The sequence below is a fragment of the Strigops habroptila genome, chromosome 8, assembly GCF_004027225.2.
Source record: "Strigops habroptila isolate Jane chromosome 8, bStrHab1.2.pri, whole genome shotgun sequence".
NCBI classification, from domain to species: domain Eukaryota; kingdom Metazoa; phylum Chordata; class Aves; order Psittaciformes; family Psittacidae; genus Strigops; species Strigops habroptila.
Genome location: NC_044284.2, coordinates 39,404,920 through 39,421,105, shown reverse-complemented (window position 1 = coordinate 39,421,105; position 16,186 = coordinate 39,404,920). Strand labels below are relative to the sequence as shown.

Genomic DNA, 16,186 nt, shown 5'->3' with positions numbered 1-16,186 from the left:
AGGTTGCTAATGTTCTGAGTGGATTGGAAGGCAATCCTGAAGAAGTTTTGTGCCCTCACACCTTTAAGATTGCTTTAGTTTTGAAAAACTAGCTTGTCCAATGGATGGTACAAAGATTAAGGAAATAGATAACGTATTCTGTCTTGAATCTTTTGCCTTTGACTTGTTCTGAGGTCAACTGCAAAGCTGATGCGTTGTTGGTCACTGCAGTACACGTGTTACTCTATGGATGCTGATGAGCAGACCAAGTATTCTGTAAGAGCATTTGTTTGTTGACTGTTTGTTATTAGAAACTTTTGTTTAAAGGTATTCCTCAACATATAAAAGATAGCCATGTCGTGATGTACTACACATTATTAATTATCCATTCATTATTTCCTGAGCGTGCTTTTTTTTTCAATAATTATTAATTTTTTTTGATCCTTTGGTAATTGGCTTTTAATTTTTCTATACTGAAAACACTGTCAAGGTTACCTGTGGAGCTACACTGTTAGCTTCTGGAAGGTAAATGAGGTAAAGGTGACTGGAGTTTTTGTGTTTTTCTTTCATGGGCAACATCCGTTTAGAAGTTAATTTTCTCCCTTACAGCTCCAGTAAAATTCCAAGTAACTAGTAGGTCAAGGTGGAAAGTAAAAGAACATCGTAGTCAATATTTTCAAAATATAAACCAGCGACTATGGAAAATGCAGCTGAACTTTCCTGAGCTAGTCTTAACACTGTACATTTATTCCAAGCTATTTTTCTTTGAATTTAAATGTATTAGGTATTTAGTTTACAGGTTACTCTCCTGACTTAAATTTTATAACACTATGGAATAGACACAGGCGTATTGGTGATCCTGAATGACTGCCTATGAGGCATTTAACTCAGGTTTGCAGCACTGCTGTTCTAACAAGGCTCAGACTTGCTCCTATGCTTGACGTGAGTTCTAGGCTACGGCAAGAGGGACAGCAGGGACTTGGGTGGAGACAGTTGAACACTGAGCAGGGTAGGAGACTTGTATTTCCCTTCATGTAGATTAACCCGGAGAGTAAGCACATATAAATTTCTCTTGGGGTAGCTTTTGTCTGTTGGGCACATCTTTTTCTAAAAATACTGAGACAAAGGAACTGACTTCTGTGAAATTGAAGGAAAAAAGAAGAGTTTGAATGAAGTTGACTGCAAGGGTACTTTTACTCTTCTCCAGGGAGGAAGATTGTCAGTTCTGATCAAACTTGGAAAGAGTTGGTTTTGGTGGTTGCTTTTTGAAGATTATTATTATGACTTGCTTATGATAGAGTTGGGACTAGGAGAAAGGGGAAAGATGGGATTTAAAAAAAAAACAAAACAACCCTATTCTGTGTCCCCACTTCTCACCATCACACCATTCCCTGTAGGGGGTGTTTGGGTTCAGGTGATGATTGCTTTGCTTTAACATCTGCTTGCAGAGCAGTTTTTTTTACTTGCAGTTTTACACTGATGCTGAATTAATTGTGTGGCTTTGATCTGTGGCTACAATCTGATAAAGTCACTGGTCAAAGAAATTAGCTGTACCCTGTTTTCAGCTGCCTGTAGCAGGAATAATAAGCTTTAAACTAGTTAGCATGTAAAATTGACAGTAAGGTTGTACTGTTGAAGGTGTCTTTTGTTGCCATATCTGTGAAGATTGTCCTTTCAGTGTAAGAGGCACGTGGAGCATTTAACTCGATGACTCATGGCCTGAAAATCTCTTGCTAGGTCAGTAAGAGCTGACATCACCAAAACCTGCCTGCTCCCAAAGCAAGTGATTTCAGCACTTTATAAAAACTATAGTCGTTTAAATTAGGTAGCAACACGTGCAAGTTTGGAACATTAAAAACTTGTTCCATAAAGATTCTTGAAAAACCTTTGTTAAACAGTATATATCTAATGCATAAGTAGGTAAAGTCTATATACAAATATGTAAAATATGTATTGGACTCCTTATACCACTGCACAGTAGCAGGGAATTTGTGGATAAACTTCATTGTAGGTAGTTATCCACAAATTCCCTGCTACTGTTATTCAAGTATAAAAATCTAAGTTTGTATATAATCCTAAGATTGCTATAACAATATTTCCCTTTGACGGGTCATATTTAGAGATACAGTTGCTGTCTACAAAATAGTTCAGGGAAGTCAGTTATTTCTGTATCTCTCAAAATCCAACCTTTAACAAAGTGTAACAGCTGTAAAGGATTAGTGTCCAGTGAGTCTCTAAAAACTGTTAATAAAGCTTTATATTTTAGCAAGTGTTAGTGGTTACTCTTAGGAATGGAAGGAAGAATGCTTATTTCCCATAAAACTGTCAACCACTAAGTAATTTTGCTCAGCACTGAACTCCAGGTATGCATGCTGGAGCCTAGGGTACAGTGTTTAGGGGCTTCTGAACAGCCCAACTCTCTCTTAAATCTGCTGTAAAGCATTAAGTGCCCGTGCTGATAGTGTTTTCTACAGCTTTCCCCTGCCCTGAAATGACATGGGTATACTTTAAGACAAACAAAAAAACCTCACTCCAAAACAATGAGGTATTAAACCGTTAGAAATTTTTGTTGAAGTTAACTATTATTTTGAGCAAAATCTAAAACAGTAGTTGCTGGGTGTTGTTTTGGAGTTCCTTCTACGTATAAGCCTTGCCTTGTATTGGAATGATTAAAATAGAATAATAACTTAGAATAAATAATAAAAAATTATGATAATTTAAAGTGCTAAATGAATGGGAAGTGTTGACTTTCCTTTTAGTATGCTAGCATAGAAAATTTACCTTCCCAACCCAAAAAGAAAGATTTCCTACATTTATTTTATATGTGTTCTACATCTTATTCCCTTTCAGAAAAAGGAAAACTTGCTGGTTGCTCTTGATGATCTTTCGGATCAGTCACCTCCGTCTAAAGCTTGCTGGGGGGGCAAGCACTTTTCATTGTGGTACAATTTCTGCATGTACCTTCAGGAAAGAGAAGTGCAGGAATATAAATTCCTGCCTGGAGTGAAACTACCCTGACCTGACCATTTAATATGTTTTTTAGTTTGTAGAGTATTCGCAGAACAAGTGATTGTGTTCTCATTGCTTTTATAAGTCCAGTTGCCTGGACTCGTTACCCATTTTAGCGCTGTAAATCCTCGACTCCTTATCTGGGGTTTTGTGTTACTGGGAGTGGATAAGGGAAATGATAGAGATGCTGATTCTTCAGGGCTGCTAGGGGAAAACCAAGTGAAGTTCTCCTTTAGGCGTGGTAGAAAGCAGAGTGTCATGGTTTTGCGTTGGGGATTTTGCTGGTGGTGGTGGTGGTTTTTTGGGGGTTGGGTTTGTGGTGTTGTGTGGTGGTTTGGTTTTTTGTTGTTTTTTGGTTTTTTTTTTTTTTTTGTTTGTTTGTGTTGGTTGGTTGGTTTTTGGTTTTGTTTTGGGTTTGGTTTTTTTTGTTTGTTTGTTTTGGTTTTTTTTTTGGCGAGGTCTGGGTGTTTTCCACAGTTCTTATAGAACTTGTTGTGCCATAGAAGATTGTGCCTGGCTCATCCTTGCTGTGTAAATACGACGAGTGTGGTGTAAATCAAACTTGACTTTGACCTGTTGGACTTTCAGAAATAGTGGGTGTTAGCTGGGTAACACAAGACTGCTGCTTTGAAAACTTGGGCTTAATTTTATTTGCTTTTCTATGCTTGATAATGAAGCTCGTTAACAAAACTGTGCTTCTGTAGAATTAATATTGCCCTCTTAGAGAGGCAGCTGGGTATGCTGTGGGCAGGACTTGGTTTGCAGTAGAGGGGCCTTAGGTTGGAGTTTCAGAAAAAACTTCTGGACTATGACTGAGCAATAGAATAGTTAACCAGCGAGGCTGTACCATCTTTCCTTGTAGGATTTTAAAAGCAAATTAAGCAAACTTGTCCTAGTGTAAAAGGATAGGTCAGATTATATGAACTTTTGATGTACCTTTCAGCCTCTCAGTGTGATGGTTTGAACACTTGGAAATGTGTATGAGAGAGAAATCCCTTTATTTGTGGGGTTTCCTTTCTGTAGTGTTTACCAGCTTAAGGGGAACAACTTATTTTCTTTCTGCTTAGGGACAGCCTAATTGATGAAGAATGGTAAAAACCTGAAAATGGAAAAACAAAATGCATCTATCTTATATAAGGATATAAGGAGCCATTTGTACTGTCAGCAACTCTTGCTGTTATCAGTGAACTCTAGTTTGTGACCATTAAGAGTCTTTCAGCACCAGCAAAAACTCTTCGTGAAGTCTGTTCAAGGAACAGGCAATGCATATTTTTTCTTCAAAATGCTAATATTTTGCCACTGATGCAGAGCAAGTTTGGTACCCAGGCTGTCCTCTCTTATCCTGGCTTAGCCATGGTAGATGCAGCTGTTTTAAATAAAAGTTGGGTTTAGGTGGAAATGAGAAACAGAGCATGCTAATGTTAGACATACTTTACTAATTCCTTTGCCCTCTAGGAAGCATTGAAATAACTTCTTTACATTTTATTAAAAATCCCCTTAGTGTGATTGCCTTAGTGTAGCTTGTTACAAGCTTATAAAATATAAAAGGCAGTTTGCTTTATGGCTGGTGCAGAGATTGTGACTAAAGGCTCTCATTCTGTAAGCCTGTGAGTATTCTCTTCCAAAAATGGTGTTCCAAAATACCCCAAAACATCTTGGTAAAAGTTCAGGTGCAACCATATTGTTAGGACTATGCATTTACAGAGCATCTGTCAGCAGTTGCACTAATGTAGGTGTTGAGGCTTTCTTCACCTAAATTCTCCAGCTAACAGCTAGTCAAAACTTTGAAGAACGCCTTTCTAGTGGTGCTCTCTGTATTTCCCCCTTTAAAGATTAACATAGTGGAAGGTAGTTCTGCACAAGTAATTTTCAGAGAAGCAGTTCTTGGCTTTTAAAGGGCAGAGTCTTTTTGCCTGGAGGAGAATTTTGGGCTTGTGTTTGCTGGAGCAGTACTGCATGTCCTGCTCAGGCTGAGCGTTTTGGTAGGATTCATGGCTTTGGCAGTGCAGATCGTGTTCTCAGCTCAAAGAAGTTTGCACAAGTGGCAGATATTTAAAGTGTGAGCTAAACCGTATTAACTTGGCTGGCTGTTCAAAAAAGAGAGACTTCAGCACCTGAGCAAGTCAACTTTTCCTTCTGAGCAGTGGTATTTCTAGCTGCCAAGTCATAGCATCGCAGAATTGGCCCGGCTTTGTGCTTGACTAGACTTGCAGGTCAGCGTCCTATAGGCTTCCAATGTGCAGCGTGCAGAGACGACTGCTGTCCTTTGTTGGCTCTTCTTTGCTGTGTGGGGGGAAAAGACCTGCTCTTTCCCATCCTGCCAGCTGTAGCAGTGGGTAGAGAGCATTGCTTAGGTGCCTTACATTAGCTCCATGTGGATGAGGCAGAAATATTTCTTGGGCTTTCAGCTTTCTGTGACACAATATCTAAAATTTTCCTTGTTTTTCTGTCAGTAATTATAGGTTATCTCTTATAGTGTTCCCTATTGTTAGGAGTTGAAAAAAAATTGTAGTAATGCCTTCTTGAAAGAAACAAAAAGAAGTTATCTTAAATAGATTAAACTTGTGAAGCAGGTAAAGAATGTACAGATTTACTTCTGGCATCAGTTAAGATCTTAACTTAATTAAAGCTCTTGGAGAATCCCTCTGCTTCTTGGATGGTACACTGTGGTGACTATGCTCACTATGGTGAGTTACTTTAGATAATTATTGCGTTTAATATAAAGAAATTTTTTGAAGGTATTTGCCAGGTACATCTTCCTAGTGAAATATTGGCACTATTACAATATCTTTTTAATCCTGATGTAGGTCTCAAAACCTTCCCTATAATTTATGGCCAGTAGATAGAACCCAGAACAACCTGAAAAACTATTTTTACAATCACCACAACTTCACATTGGCAAGACAAAGTATATGCTTCTTTCTGAAGCCTCTTTAGGGATTAGGTGGTGCTTTTTCCTGGCTTTCCATTCTTTCCCAAGCTGGCATCTGGCTTTTATGTTAGTCACAGTGCAACTTCCATCTTTTTGCTGAGGGAGGCAGGTGGAAGTGGGTATTTCATATGCTAGGAGAATTCCATGTCTGGTATGGAAAGCTTGCGCTCTTTGCAAACATATGTAAATGTTTGAGGGTAGTGAAAGGAAGGAGATATGTTCCAAAACCCAGCCAAACCAGGCAGCTTTGTGCCCCTTCTGCCTCTGCCTGCCTTGTGTTAATTCTGTGTTGGTCAAACAGGCCAGCAGTGCTGCCTCTTCAGTTTTTATGTACTGCTGACACAGTGCTTAACCATAGCATCTCGATTGCTTGCTCCATCCAGACATTGATGACCATTTGTAAATATTTTTTGGGGGCTGTGTCCTGGTTTTCCTCTATTTGAGAAACTATTTGCCAGCTTCACCAGCAGTGGGGATTTGTAGAGGATGTTCAGCAAAGGAGTGGTAGATGGTCTGTGGTTGCCATTCTTTCTGTATGTTCTGTATGGTGGTTGTAGAAACCTGATCAAACCATGACTTTAGGGAGGCAGCTCAATGAAAGAGAGGTAATTGAGAAAGACATAGTCTTCTTATCACCTCTCCTTAAGGAAGGCTAGTGCAGCATGGAGGGGCAGGAGGGCTAAAGCTGTGTGCTGATGGGAGTTTGCTTTGCTCTGTATTGGCTATTGCATTTCATGTGTGACAAAGTTAATATGAAATTCCCAGTTACAGGTAACCAGGTATCACTAATGTTGTCAGGACACTGCTGCTATGTAAAGCTTAAAATATAGTGTAAGTAAGTGTTTTAGTTTATATTTTTTTCTGAAAGAGATTTAGGCTAAGCAGGGAAAAGTGAACAGTTGACTTTTGTAATAATATGAATTAAAAGCAATCATACTGTAACTTAAATCCCATACTGTGTGGGGTAAACTGTGGCAGTGTAGGTTGTAGGCAGCCTCTCCAGAGCTGGCCCTACTTTATGTACTCACTGTTGTATGAATGCGTTTTAGCATAATTCAATTCTTTTGATCAGTCTGTTTCTAATTTAGTGTTTTATTGCTTTCTTACAGGCAGGCAGAAGTCCTGAAGGCTGACATGACAGGTAATTGCCTTTATTATATAGTTGATCTAGCTGCTAATACTTGATTCCTGTTCCTTATGTTTATTGTAATGCATGTATTCTTAAAGTTGACTTTGGGTGTTTTAAAGCATTTGGAGATTGAGATCAAGCTGCACCTCCTCTCCCAGAGACTCCTGTCCTGACTACCACAGGAACTGGTATATTTGAGATTAGCAAGGATCTGGATGGTTTTGAGAAACCTGGTGATGGAAATGTTGATCTGAACACTACCAGATGTGTTATGAAAGCGCACCCCATAGATGTTATGAAATGCCACAGAGCTATGTTTTAAGCTGTGTTTATAGGAAATGGAAATGGTTTATATTAGTGTATCAGCCACACAGTACAAGCAGCTTGCATAATGAACCTATGCTCAGCTGTGCTTAGCACCTTGGTGTAGTACATGTAGTAGGTTGGTTTAGTCCCTGTAGGAACATTAAGTGCCTTGTGGGGTGTTTTTGTTTCTGTTTTTTTTCTTCCAACTTGCCAGCTGCTGCCTTTGGTCATGCCTTGTTCTGGTGTTGTAGGAAACTGGTCAGTCAATCCCCAACCCATATATAGTTCTTGTATTTCACTATTGTGATGAATCTGTGATAGGAGCAGTTATGTGGCATTGGATATCTTACACTGTGCTATGTTCTTTCATTTGGTACATGAGTGAAAAATCAGTTAGAGTAACTCTGTAAATTTGAGTATTACAAAAACTGTTGTGTCTTTGGTTTTTTTTTTTTGTTGCTCAGATTCAAAGCTGGGTCCAGCAGAAGTCTGGACATCCAGACAAGCTCTACAGGATTTATATCAGAAAATGCTAGTGACCGATTTGGAATACGCTTTAGATAAAAAAGTGGAGCAGGACCTGTAAGTACCTCAATAAATTTGTATGTAGTTGTATGTAGTATATGTAATCTGGTCTGATGAGCAGGAAACCCTGAGACTTCCAGAAAAGTAATTGTATCCTATGGAATGGTTGTCTTTTTTCCTTTAAAATGAGAGCTGTGCTGCGGGCAAAACATGAGAATCCACTGCAGAGTTGATGAAGAACATTCAGTAAGTTATATTTCAGTTCTGGCAATTTAGTACAAGCCATCTCATGCAGGAGTGGGTTTTGGTTAGCCAGATGGGAGAGCACTAAGAAACATCCATCTTCTGTGCTGTCAGGAAAGGGCTGAAGTTTGGAGTTTCCAGAAAGGAGGAAATTTGCATAATGTAATCACCTGGATCTTTGAGCAAGGTCCAACAGGAGCTAAAGACCATCATTTTAAGCCCTCTGAGGTAGGACTGGGCAGAGGGAGGAGTATCAGGAGAGAACTTTAGGGGTTGCTCATGGCACATTAAGAGTAGGGGGAAGATCCTGCTGGGCGTTCTCCATGCCCTCAGTCTGTTCCCTGTTATTTAAGATGCAGACATGGGTTGTAACAGGCTTAGTTAAGAGAAGCATGTGGTTCTTACAGTGCTGAGAAGCAAGGTGAGTAGGTTGGCTGAGTTGTCCTGCCCATGTCTTCAGTTACTGAATGATTTTTAACCCTGGTTTCTACACCCCACATCCTTTCTACACTACACATGCCTATTTTAGGGAGGGAGCATATGCTGCCTAAACCGGAACAATTGAAAGCAAATCTTAATGGCGTTACAGAGTTAGCTGTATCGTATCAGCATCTGTTTCCCTAGTTATGAGAGGTGAGGAAAGGTGGTTCTTCCATACTTAACATTTGGATCTGAATGTTGCCTGGATTTGAATATTCTTCATTTCCATGTCTGACGCTATGTAATTAAACAGTTCTTTCCTGTTGCTTATGCCATCTGTATCAGACACTTCCAAAGTAAAGAGTAAAATGCTTCTCGTTTTCAGTTGGAATCATGCCTTTAAAAATCAGATCACGACGCTACAGGGTCAGGCGAAAAACAGAGCAAATCCAAATCGGAGTGAAGTTCAGGCAAACCTTTCTCTGTTCTTAGAGGCAGCTAGTGGCTTCTACACACAGGTGAGTTGCAAAAAGTTTGTTGGCTATGGTATATTTGCATAGTCTGGAAGCAAATGTGCTTCAGTCTTGTGCTACTTGTGTGTGGTCCTTTACGAAGCTTCACCGTCAGACCTCGTGTGCTGCTCCAGTAACTGCTGATGAGAGATGAGCTCCAATATCACACTAGCGTGTCATCTCTTTGAGGAAGGGCAGGAGGATTTGTTTTAGGTGGCTAAAATCTCTTCTTTTCCCTTAGTGTAAGAAACTCTTGCTATACTGGATCAAGCAGTATATCTTAGTAACACTGGTGCTCTCAGTAGAACATGTCTACAAAGCTGGTGATGTGCTTGCTTTCCTCCAGCCGCAGCCTCAAGTTCATCTGAAACTTCTGTGAATCTGGTGTTTGTCTCAGTGCTCCATGAAAACATAGCAACAACTTAAGTTCTCTTCTAATAGAAACTGCTGTAAAGCCTAAGACTCACTGCTTTGGTTAGAATCAAAGGTCCATTTAGCAGCTCATTTTGTCTCTTGCAGTAGTCTGCTGTAATTGCTCAGAGTGAACATTAAGCAGCAGGAAAATGTAGAACGAAACTTCCTTGCTCTAGCTTCTTGTTTTGTGGCTGTACATTTGTTGCCTTCTTGAGCTAGCTTGTTTCTGAATTGTTTAACTATTAGGAGGTCTGGCCTTCATTGACTCTCCAGTCCCTCTTGGAGCAATTTGCTCTGGTTTCTGCAGTGATCTGTGGTGAAGAATTCTGTATTATAATTGTAAAGTCTAGGAATAACTATGACACAAAAAAACCCAAGCCCAATAAACTTGCTAATTGATGATTTCATTGTATTCTTAGTTCTTTTTTCCTGCCATTTCTCTAGAAATTCCCATTCACCTTCTCATTCTTACATATGAATTTGTGGGCCATTGTCATAATTCTTTTTCATTTTGAAAAATGTTATACTTCCCTATATAGCAAAGAATAAGCAAAGATAATCAGTTTTGTTCTTGATTTCAATTATTTAAGAACAGAAATATGTGCAGAATTCAAAAAATGCAGATGCACTGAGAATATGTGATGGCTTAATGTTTTCTGCTTTGTTCTTTGTTCCTTTCCTGCAACTCCTAAACACCGATGGTGAGCATTGAGTTAATATTTTCCAAGAACTGTTTTCTGAATAATACCTAACTTAGTGCCCACCACAGTTGTGCATTTAACTAGCGTGGTTGTCCTATGAGTATTATTTAGCATCTACAGCATACAATGTCTTTCTGGCTTTTTGATTGAGACTCCCAGGCTTACCTGCATATCTTCAGTATTAATTTTGTGATGTGTTAATTACTTAGAATTGCAAACTTCAGTTATAGGAACTTTTCTTCTCCTTAAGCAAAACTGTATCATCAACTGCTCTTGAGCTAAATGTCTTCTGTGAGGTTTTCAGTTAATTGTGGAAGAGGTGTGATTCCTATTCATGTATTTATTCCTTACTGCCCTGTTTTTGCTCATACTCTTTCCAGTATAGATTTCAGCGTGTAGATTATGGAGAATAACAGTTGGTGTGTGATTATGGCCTTAGTAAAGATAACTTGCCTTTCTTTCCTTTTTTTCTTGTTTGTTGTATTGCTTCAGCAACATTCACTGCTGAATGCCTTATCTCGAGTAGTGGTCTGACTAGACTTTATGTCACGGCTAGTTTGCACTGTCTTCAGGTTACAACATGCACAGTAGGCCATTCTTGCTGTACGAGTTCCTAGTTTGATTCTGAACATCTGCAAGGCAACCCCATTTTTTTTCTCCTCAGAATCTGTGTGATTATCTTCCTTCCCCACCCCCAGCACTGTTTTTTGGAAAGCTGCTTATTTTATAGCAGTCAGTGTGACAGGCTGTGTCATGGTTGCCAAGAGTTTTCTACTGTCTCACTGTTTGTCTTGCAAAAGCCTTGTTTTTCCCTTCAGTGTATCAGGAAATTTTGTTCTTTTTGTGTATGACACCACAGACTGGGTCGGCTTTCTCTGTTTGCTGTGATGTTAATCGTCCCATTTTTAGTCTAAAGATTTAGCTCAGGCAAGATACCTGCTCTCCAACTGCGAAGCGTGTGTAAATGATGCCTTTGAAAGAGAGCATGAATTCTCCTAATTCACCATGTTGGAAGATGTCAAGTTTCTCTCTCTTATCCAGCTTTCATCTGTGAGATCCTTCTTTGGGGATTTTTATCTACTGTATAAAAGACAGAGTAAAAGCGGGAGGAGGTGTTACACAAACCTTTTTCTGCATAAAGCAAAAGCACTACGTTGCATGTGTAGCCACTGGTGGAGTGGAGTGCGCATCTCTGTCAGCCTTGGGCTTTCTATATACCTTTAGCTGGAAGTGGAATTCTGCTGCAGGTCTGTTTTATTTGCAGACTGAGTATGTTCCCAGCTGAGAGAAAGCCTGTCAATTCTTGCTTACATTTTTAACGCTGCAACGCAGTGGAACAAATACTTTTAAATCACCATGTGGTTACTGTTACTTTCCAGAGTATTTGCTGGAGTCCATTAAGAAAAACTTAAAAAGCATTAATTAGAATGGCAAAGTTCAGGTTTTCCTTTAATCAGCTTTTCAGATATTTGATCAAGTAGCTGATGCCTTGTTCTTTGAAAGAGTCTCACTGTTAGCTTAGCACAGATATTTACTCACAACCCTGCTGCTGTACCATTAGCCACTATTGCCTTGCCTACAAACTTGGTTTTGTTCTGGCTTCTCTCTAAAGTTTACGTCAGGGTAGTCCTGTTTCTTATGTTGGAATAAACTTCTTTGGAGGTTGAGTGGCATTCCTTTCTATTATTTTCAAAGAATGGTATTTCTTCATCAAGGCATAAAAAAGGACTGTTCCTCTTGAATGTCTTGTTTAAAAAATCCCAACAAACCAAACAAATCCCAACAAGATTTGTAGACCTGTGATAGTCAATTTCCACTGGTGCATGCTTGGTAATTTAAGTGTCATGGGAATTGCATTGCTTGCTGGTTTGGGATACACAGCTATTTCTTACAGAAAAGAAGTAAAACACTTTGTGTTTCTGGGCAGAATAATGCAGCATCAGGCTCGATGACTTCTGTATGGAGAATGTAAATTAAAGTCTCACTTTCAGTAACTTAGGCTTGTTCACTTCAAATACACTTAGCTAATCCGTGCCTCTAAGTGATGCTCTGTTAGTTTTATCAATTGTTTCAGTGCCTTGCTGATTACTGGCTGTACCTGCTACTAAACTGGACCTGTTTTTCTAGTTATTACAGGAACTGTGCACAGTTTTTAATGTAGACTTGCCATGTCGTGTAAAGTCTTCCCAGCTGGGAATCATTAGCAATAAACAGACGCACACCAGCGCCATAGTCAAGCCGCAGTCTAGCTCCTGCTCTTACATCTGCCAGCACTGCCTTGTTCACCTTGGAGATATTGGTGAGTTTTTGAAGGAAAAAGAGGTGGGACATTGTGTACAGCCCTCGCTTAGAGGGATCTGTACATACCGTGGGCAACTGCTGGACCAAGTATGCTCCAGATGAGTAGCTTATAGGTGATTGTATGTTTGGTGGTTGCTGCAGGGGGAAAGGTCTGGAAAGTAATGCTGTTAGACTTCTCTAATGCGTGTTACATGTTAACACATGGCGACAGTCAATCACTAGCTTTCTAGTGATTTGTTAGAATCTGTCTTTTAGCATACTGATCATGTTATAGCTGATAGGCATAGTGAAATGTTGAAACCGGTAACTGTTACAAAAGCTCGTTGCAGCAGGCTAGCATACTTCTCCGTTTCAGAACATTACTTTTAATCTTATACAAAATCAACAGTTAGAAATCCAGCCTTTCATAAGCGAGGTTTCTTTTTTACAAAAGTTTAACAGGTTTATTTCTTTGTTGATTAAAATAGAACTATGTGTTGTAGAAAGTTCTCTTTTCTCAGGAATCTGCAATTGCTTTTGGAACAACTTAAAAGTAGATCTAGTTGCTGATTGTCCAAAGAAGTATGAAAAATATTTGTAGCTCTCTGGATGTGATGCTATTGGCACAGCATCTTTCTACATAAGAACTGATAAGATGTGACATAGGATCTGAGGAAAAATAACCATTTCACAATTCAATGAGTTGAATCTTCGTGCTATTTGGTGTAATTGTATGTTCTTCTGACATATTTCTAAAATAATAGTGAAATGTTCTTTAGGTAAATTGTTTATATTAAAGTAAGTGCAGGAGAGTTGAATTTTGTGCCTCAACTTGGTCTTTTTTTGTTTGCTCAGCTCGCTATAGGAATCAGACCAGCCAGGCAGAGTCTTACTATAGACATGCAGCTCAGCTTGTCCCATCTAACGGTGAGTCTGGGATACTTTTTAGGTTCATAATTCCAAAGGATTATGGGGTACTGCTTTTCTCGTGTGGTAGTTGGAAACTTGGTGCAACAAAGCCTTACCCGTTGGTAACTCATTTGGACAATAGTTATTTGCTTGATCTGTGTCACTTTTCTCCTTTTTGTGAAGATATAGAAACAAAGCAGGTAATACACAGCTTCATTCTAAGGCTTTACTACTGCTACGTTACGCTGTCCTACACTCATACACTATAAATTATAATTAATGAAAAATTGTCTATCACCAGCCTTTGGGGTTTTATTGGTTTGTTGTTTTGTTTGGTTTTTTTTTTCTTAGTTTGTTTGTTCACATGACAATTTGTAAAGGTCAGTAGCTAAAATCGGATTTTTCAAGTTGCTTATGCAAGTTAATAGCCTCTTTAGTTCAGAGATCTAGTTTTTTAGCTATTTGCTTACAGTGATCCAAAACGTACGGATGGTGAGAGAAGGATAAATCTTTTTTTAAGCCAGGCTGCTGAAACCAGTAATTCAGTTTTTTAGCCAATTATATTCTAACTGAAAAATCCTTAGTATTCTAACTATAGAAATTTTTACCGTACAGGCAAAAAATATGAAAAACTCTTGACAGATTTGCCTAAAACTGGGCTAGGTTTTGACAGTATCTTCTGATTTAGATTTGAAGGATGTGTGTTTAAAAAAAAAACAAAAACAAAAACCAAAAAAACCACAAAAAACCCCACAAAAAAAAACAAACAAAAAAAACCACCACAAAAACAAAAAAACAAACCCAAACAAATAAACAAAAAACCCAAATCAAAACAACAAGATCCTCACAATCCACCAGCCCAAACAAACAAAAAAAACCCACCACACCAAAAAACCCCCAACAACCAACCCAGCCTCCCCACCCCAAAGCAGCTCCACTAGTAACCTGTTTCCTCCCCGCTCCTCTCCCCACAAAAAAAACCCCCAAAACACTATGTGTTCGCTTTTCAAGAGACTCCACTTACCCTGAAATCTAGCATGCTTCACTCCATTCACTCCATGACAACTTAATGGACAATGTGTCTTTTTCTCCCTTAGGTCAGCCTTATAATCAGTTGGCTATTCTAGCTTCCTCCAAAGGAGACCACTTGACCACAATTTTCTACTACTGCAGAAGCATTGCTGTGAAGTTTCCTTTCCCAGCTGCCTCCACTAACCTACAAAAAGCACTTTCTAAAGCACTGGAGAGGTAAGACTAAGTATAATGTATTTGTGGTCAGATAAGATGGAGGAGATTTCATCCAAATGTACCTCCCTTGCCAGAAGTTATTCATATTTGGTAGTAGAAACAGAAGTTCCTCAACCCCCATCCAGTGAGAGCATCCTTACATGTATGGAACAAAGAATGGTTTGTATCTGGGATGTTCCTGAGTGTGAATAGTGAATGCAGGAAATGAAGCAAATTGTGCCAACATGAAAAAACAGCTTTGCATGGACATTCCTTCTTTCTTGAACTTCACAGAAAAAGTATGTAATGTTATATACAGCTGTATCTAATTCCAAAGACTGAAGTCGGGTATTTCTGTTCTGAATGTAGTCGTGATGAGGTGAAGACTCAATGGAGCGTGTCTGACTTCATCAAGGCATTTATTAAGTTCCATGGCCATGTGTACCTGAGTAAGAGCTTGGAGAAGCTGAGCCCTCTTCGAGAAAAGCTGGAAGAACAATTCAAGGTCAGTTCTATCAACATATTAATTAGTATATTGAGGAGAGTATTTTTAGCAGCTGAGTTCTGAAATTACAGCCCAGTAGTAACTTTTTCAGATGCTAAAATACAGGAAGCCCAAGTAGCCAGTTGTGGAAGGTTTGCATCGCAGCTAACACTGGATTCTGAAGTCACCAGATGTTGACTTCTGCAAACAGTAGGGATTTTTCCCATTTGACATGTGGCGCATTGTTGTTGGAGGTTCAGGAAAAATTGATGACCATTGTTGATTCTCTGCTCTTTAACCTGGATGATTTTTGGATACTTGTGAAAAGCACTTGATTCATCTGGGAAGTTCTAGCTGAGTTGCCTGAGGAATTTTGAGAACTTAATTTTTGGATGGTGTTCATTCACTCCCACTAGTTGTTAAGGCTGCTTTTAATCTTCCTCAGACAACTTGGCTCTCCTGTCAGCGGTTTGCCTTTAAAAAGTGTTCCAGTACAAGCATAATTTGTGTGTAGACAAGAACTATTCAGAACATGTTTCCTCTGGAAAATCCAGGAGTACCCATTAATTATATAGCCAGCTCATTAAGTTGGACAACATAGCAAAGATTGAAACAAAGAGAATTTTATAAGATATTTATACAAGGTAGTACAGTTTCAAAGAGGACATTATACTAACTGTTAGGTGCCTTTTGGAAACTGATCTGCTTCAGCATCTTCATTTGTGGAAATGAGCAGGTAGTATGGATATCTTCAACAGAGCAATTGGTGCTTTTCCAAATTAAAAAAGGGGAAGGTGGTCTTAGCAGTATAAAGAATTACAAATGTTTTTTACAGTGGTTTTTTGCATTTTGCATTGAATTGGGCTCCTATAGCTAGGTCCAAACTGTCTTTAAAATAAAATAAAACAAACTCCCAAAACCCACAAAACTTATTGTGAATTGTGTTAGCTTTGACTGCGAGCTGCTTGAACACTGGGATTTAAAGTTGTTTCAAAATTAAATAATTGTATCTCTGTGTGTGTGATGTTGGCTGTTGAACTAGTACTGCTTTTTCCACAGTGCTTATAATCAATAATTATGAGCATTGCTCAGGCATGTGGAACAGTGGAGTGTTTT

General features: G+C 39.0%; 1 protein-coding gene across 6 annotated transcripts in view; it reads left to right on the top strand.

The window, feature by feature from the left end:
* SMG7 (SMG7 nonsense mediated mRNA decay factor) overlaps window positions 1-16,186 on the top strand; it is a 51,969-nt gene that overhangs the window by 13,299 nt on the left and 22,484 nt on the right. For all 6 annotated transcript variants that reach the window (XR_003992531.1, XM_030494001.1, XM_030494004.1 and 3 more), the window contains exons 2-8: window positions 7,030-7,061; window positions 7,820-7,937; window positions 8,929-9,061; window positions 12,298-12,469; window positions 13,306-13,377; window positions 14,457-14,607; window positions 14,956-15,091. Coding sequence is in view for 5 of the 6 variants with exons in the window: in XM_030494001.1 (XP_030349861.1) it covers window positions 7,030-7,061; window positions 7,820-7,937; window positions 8,929-9,061; window positions 12,298-12,469; window positions 13,306-13,377; window positions 14,457-14,607; window positions 14,956-15,091 (814 nt within the window). In the remaining variant the exon portion in view is untranslated. The remainder of the gene's footprint in view (window positions 1-7,029; window positions 7,062-7,819; window positions 7,938-8,928; window positions 9,062-12,297; window positions 12,470-13,305; window positions 13,378-14,456; window positions 14,608-14,955; window positions 15,092-16,186) is intronic.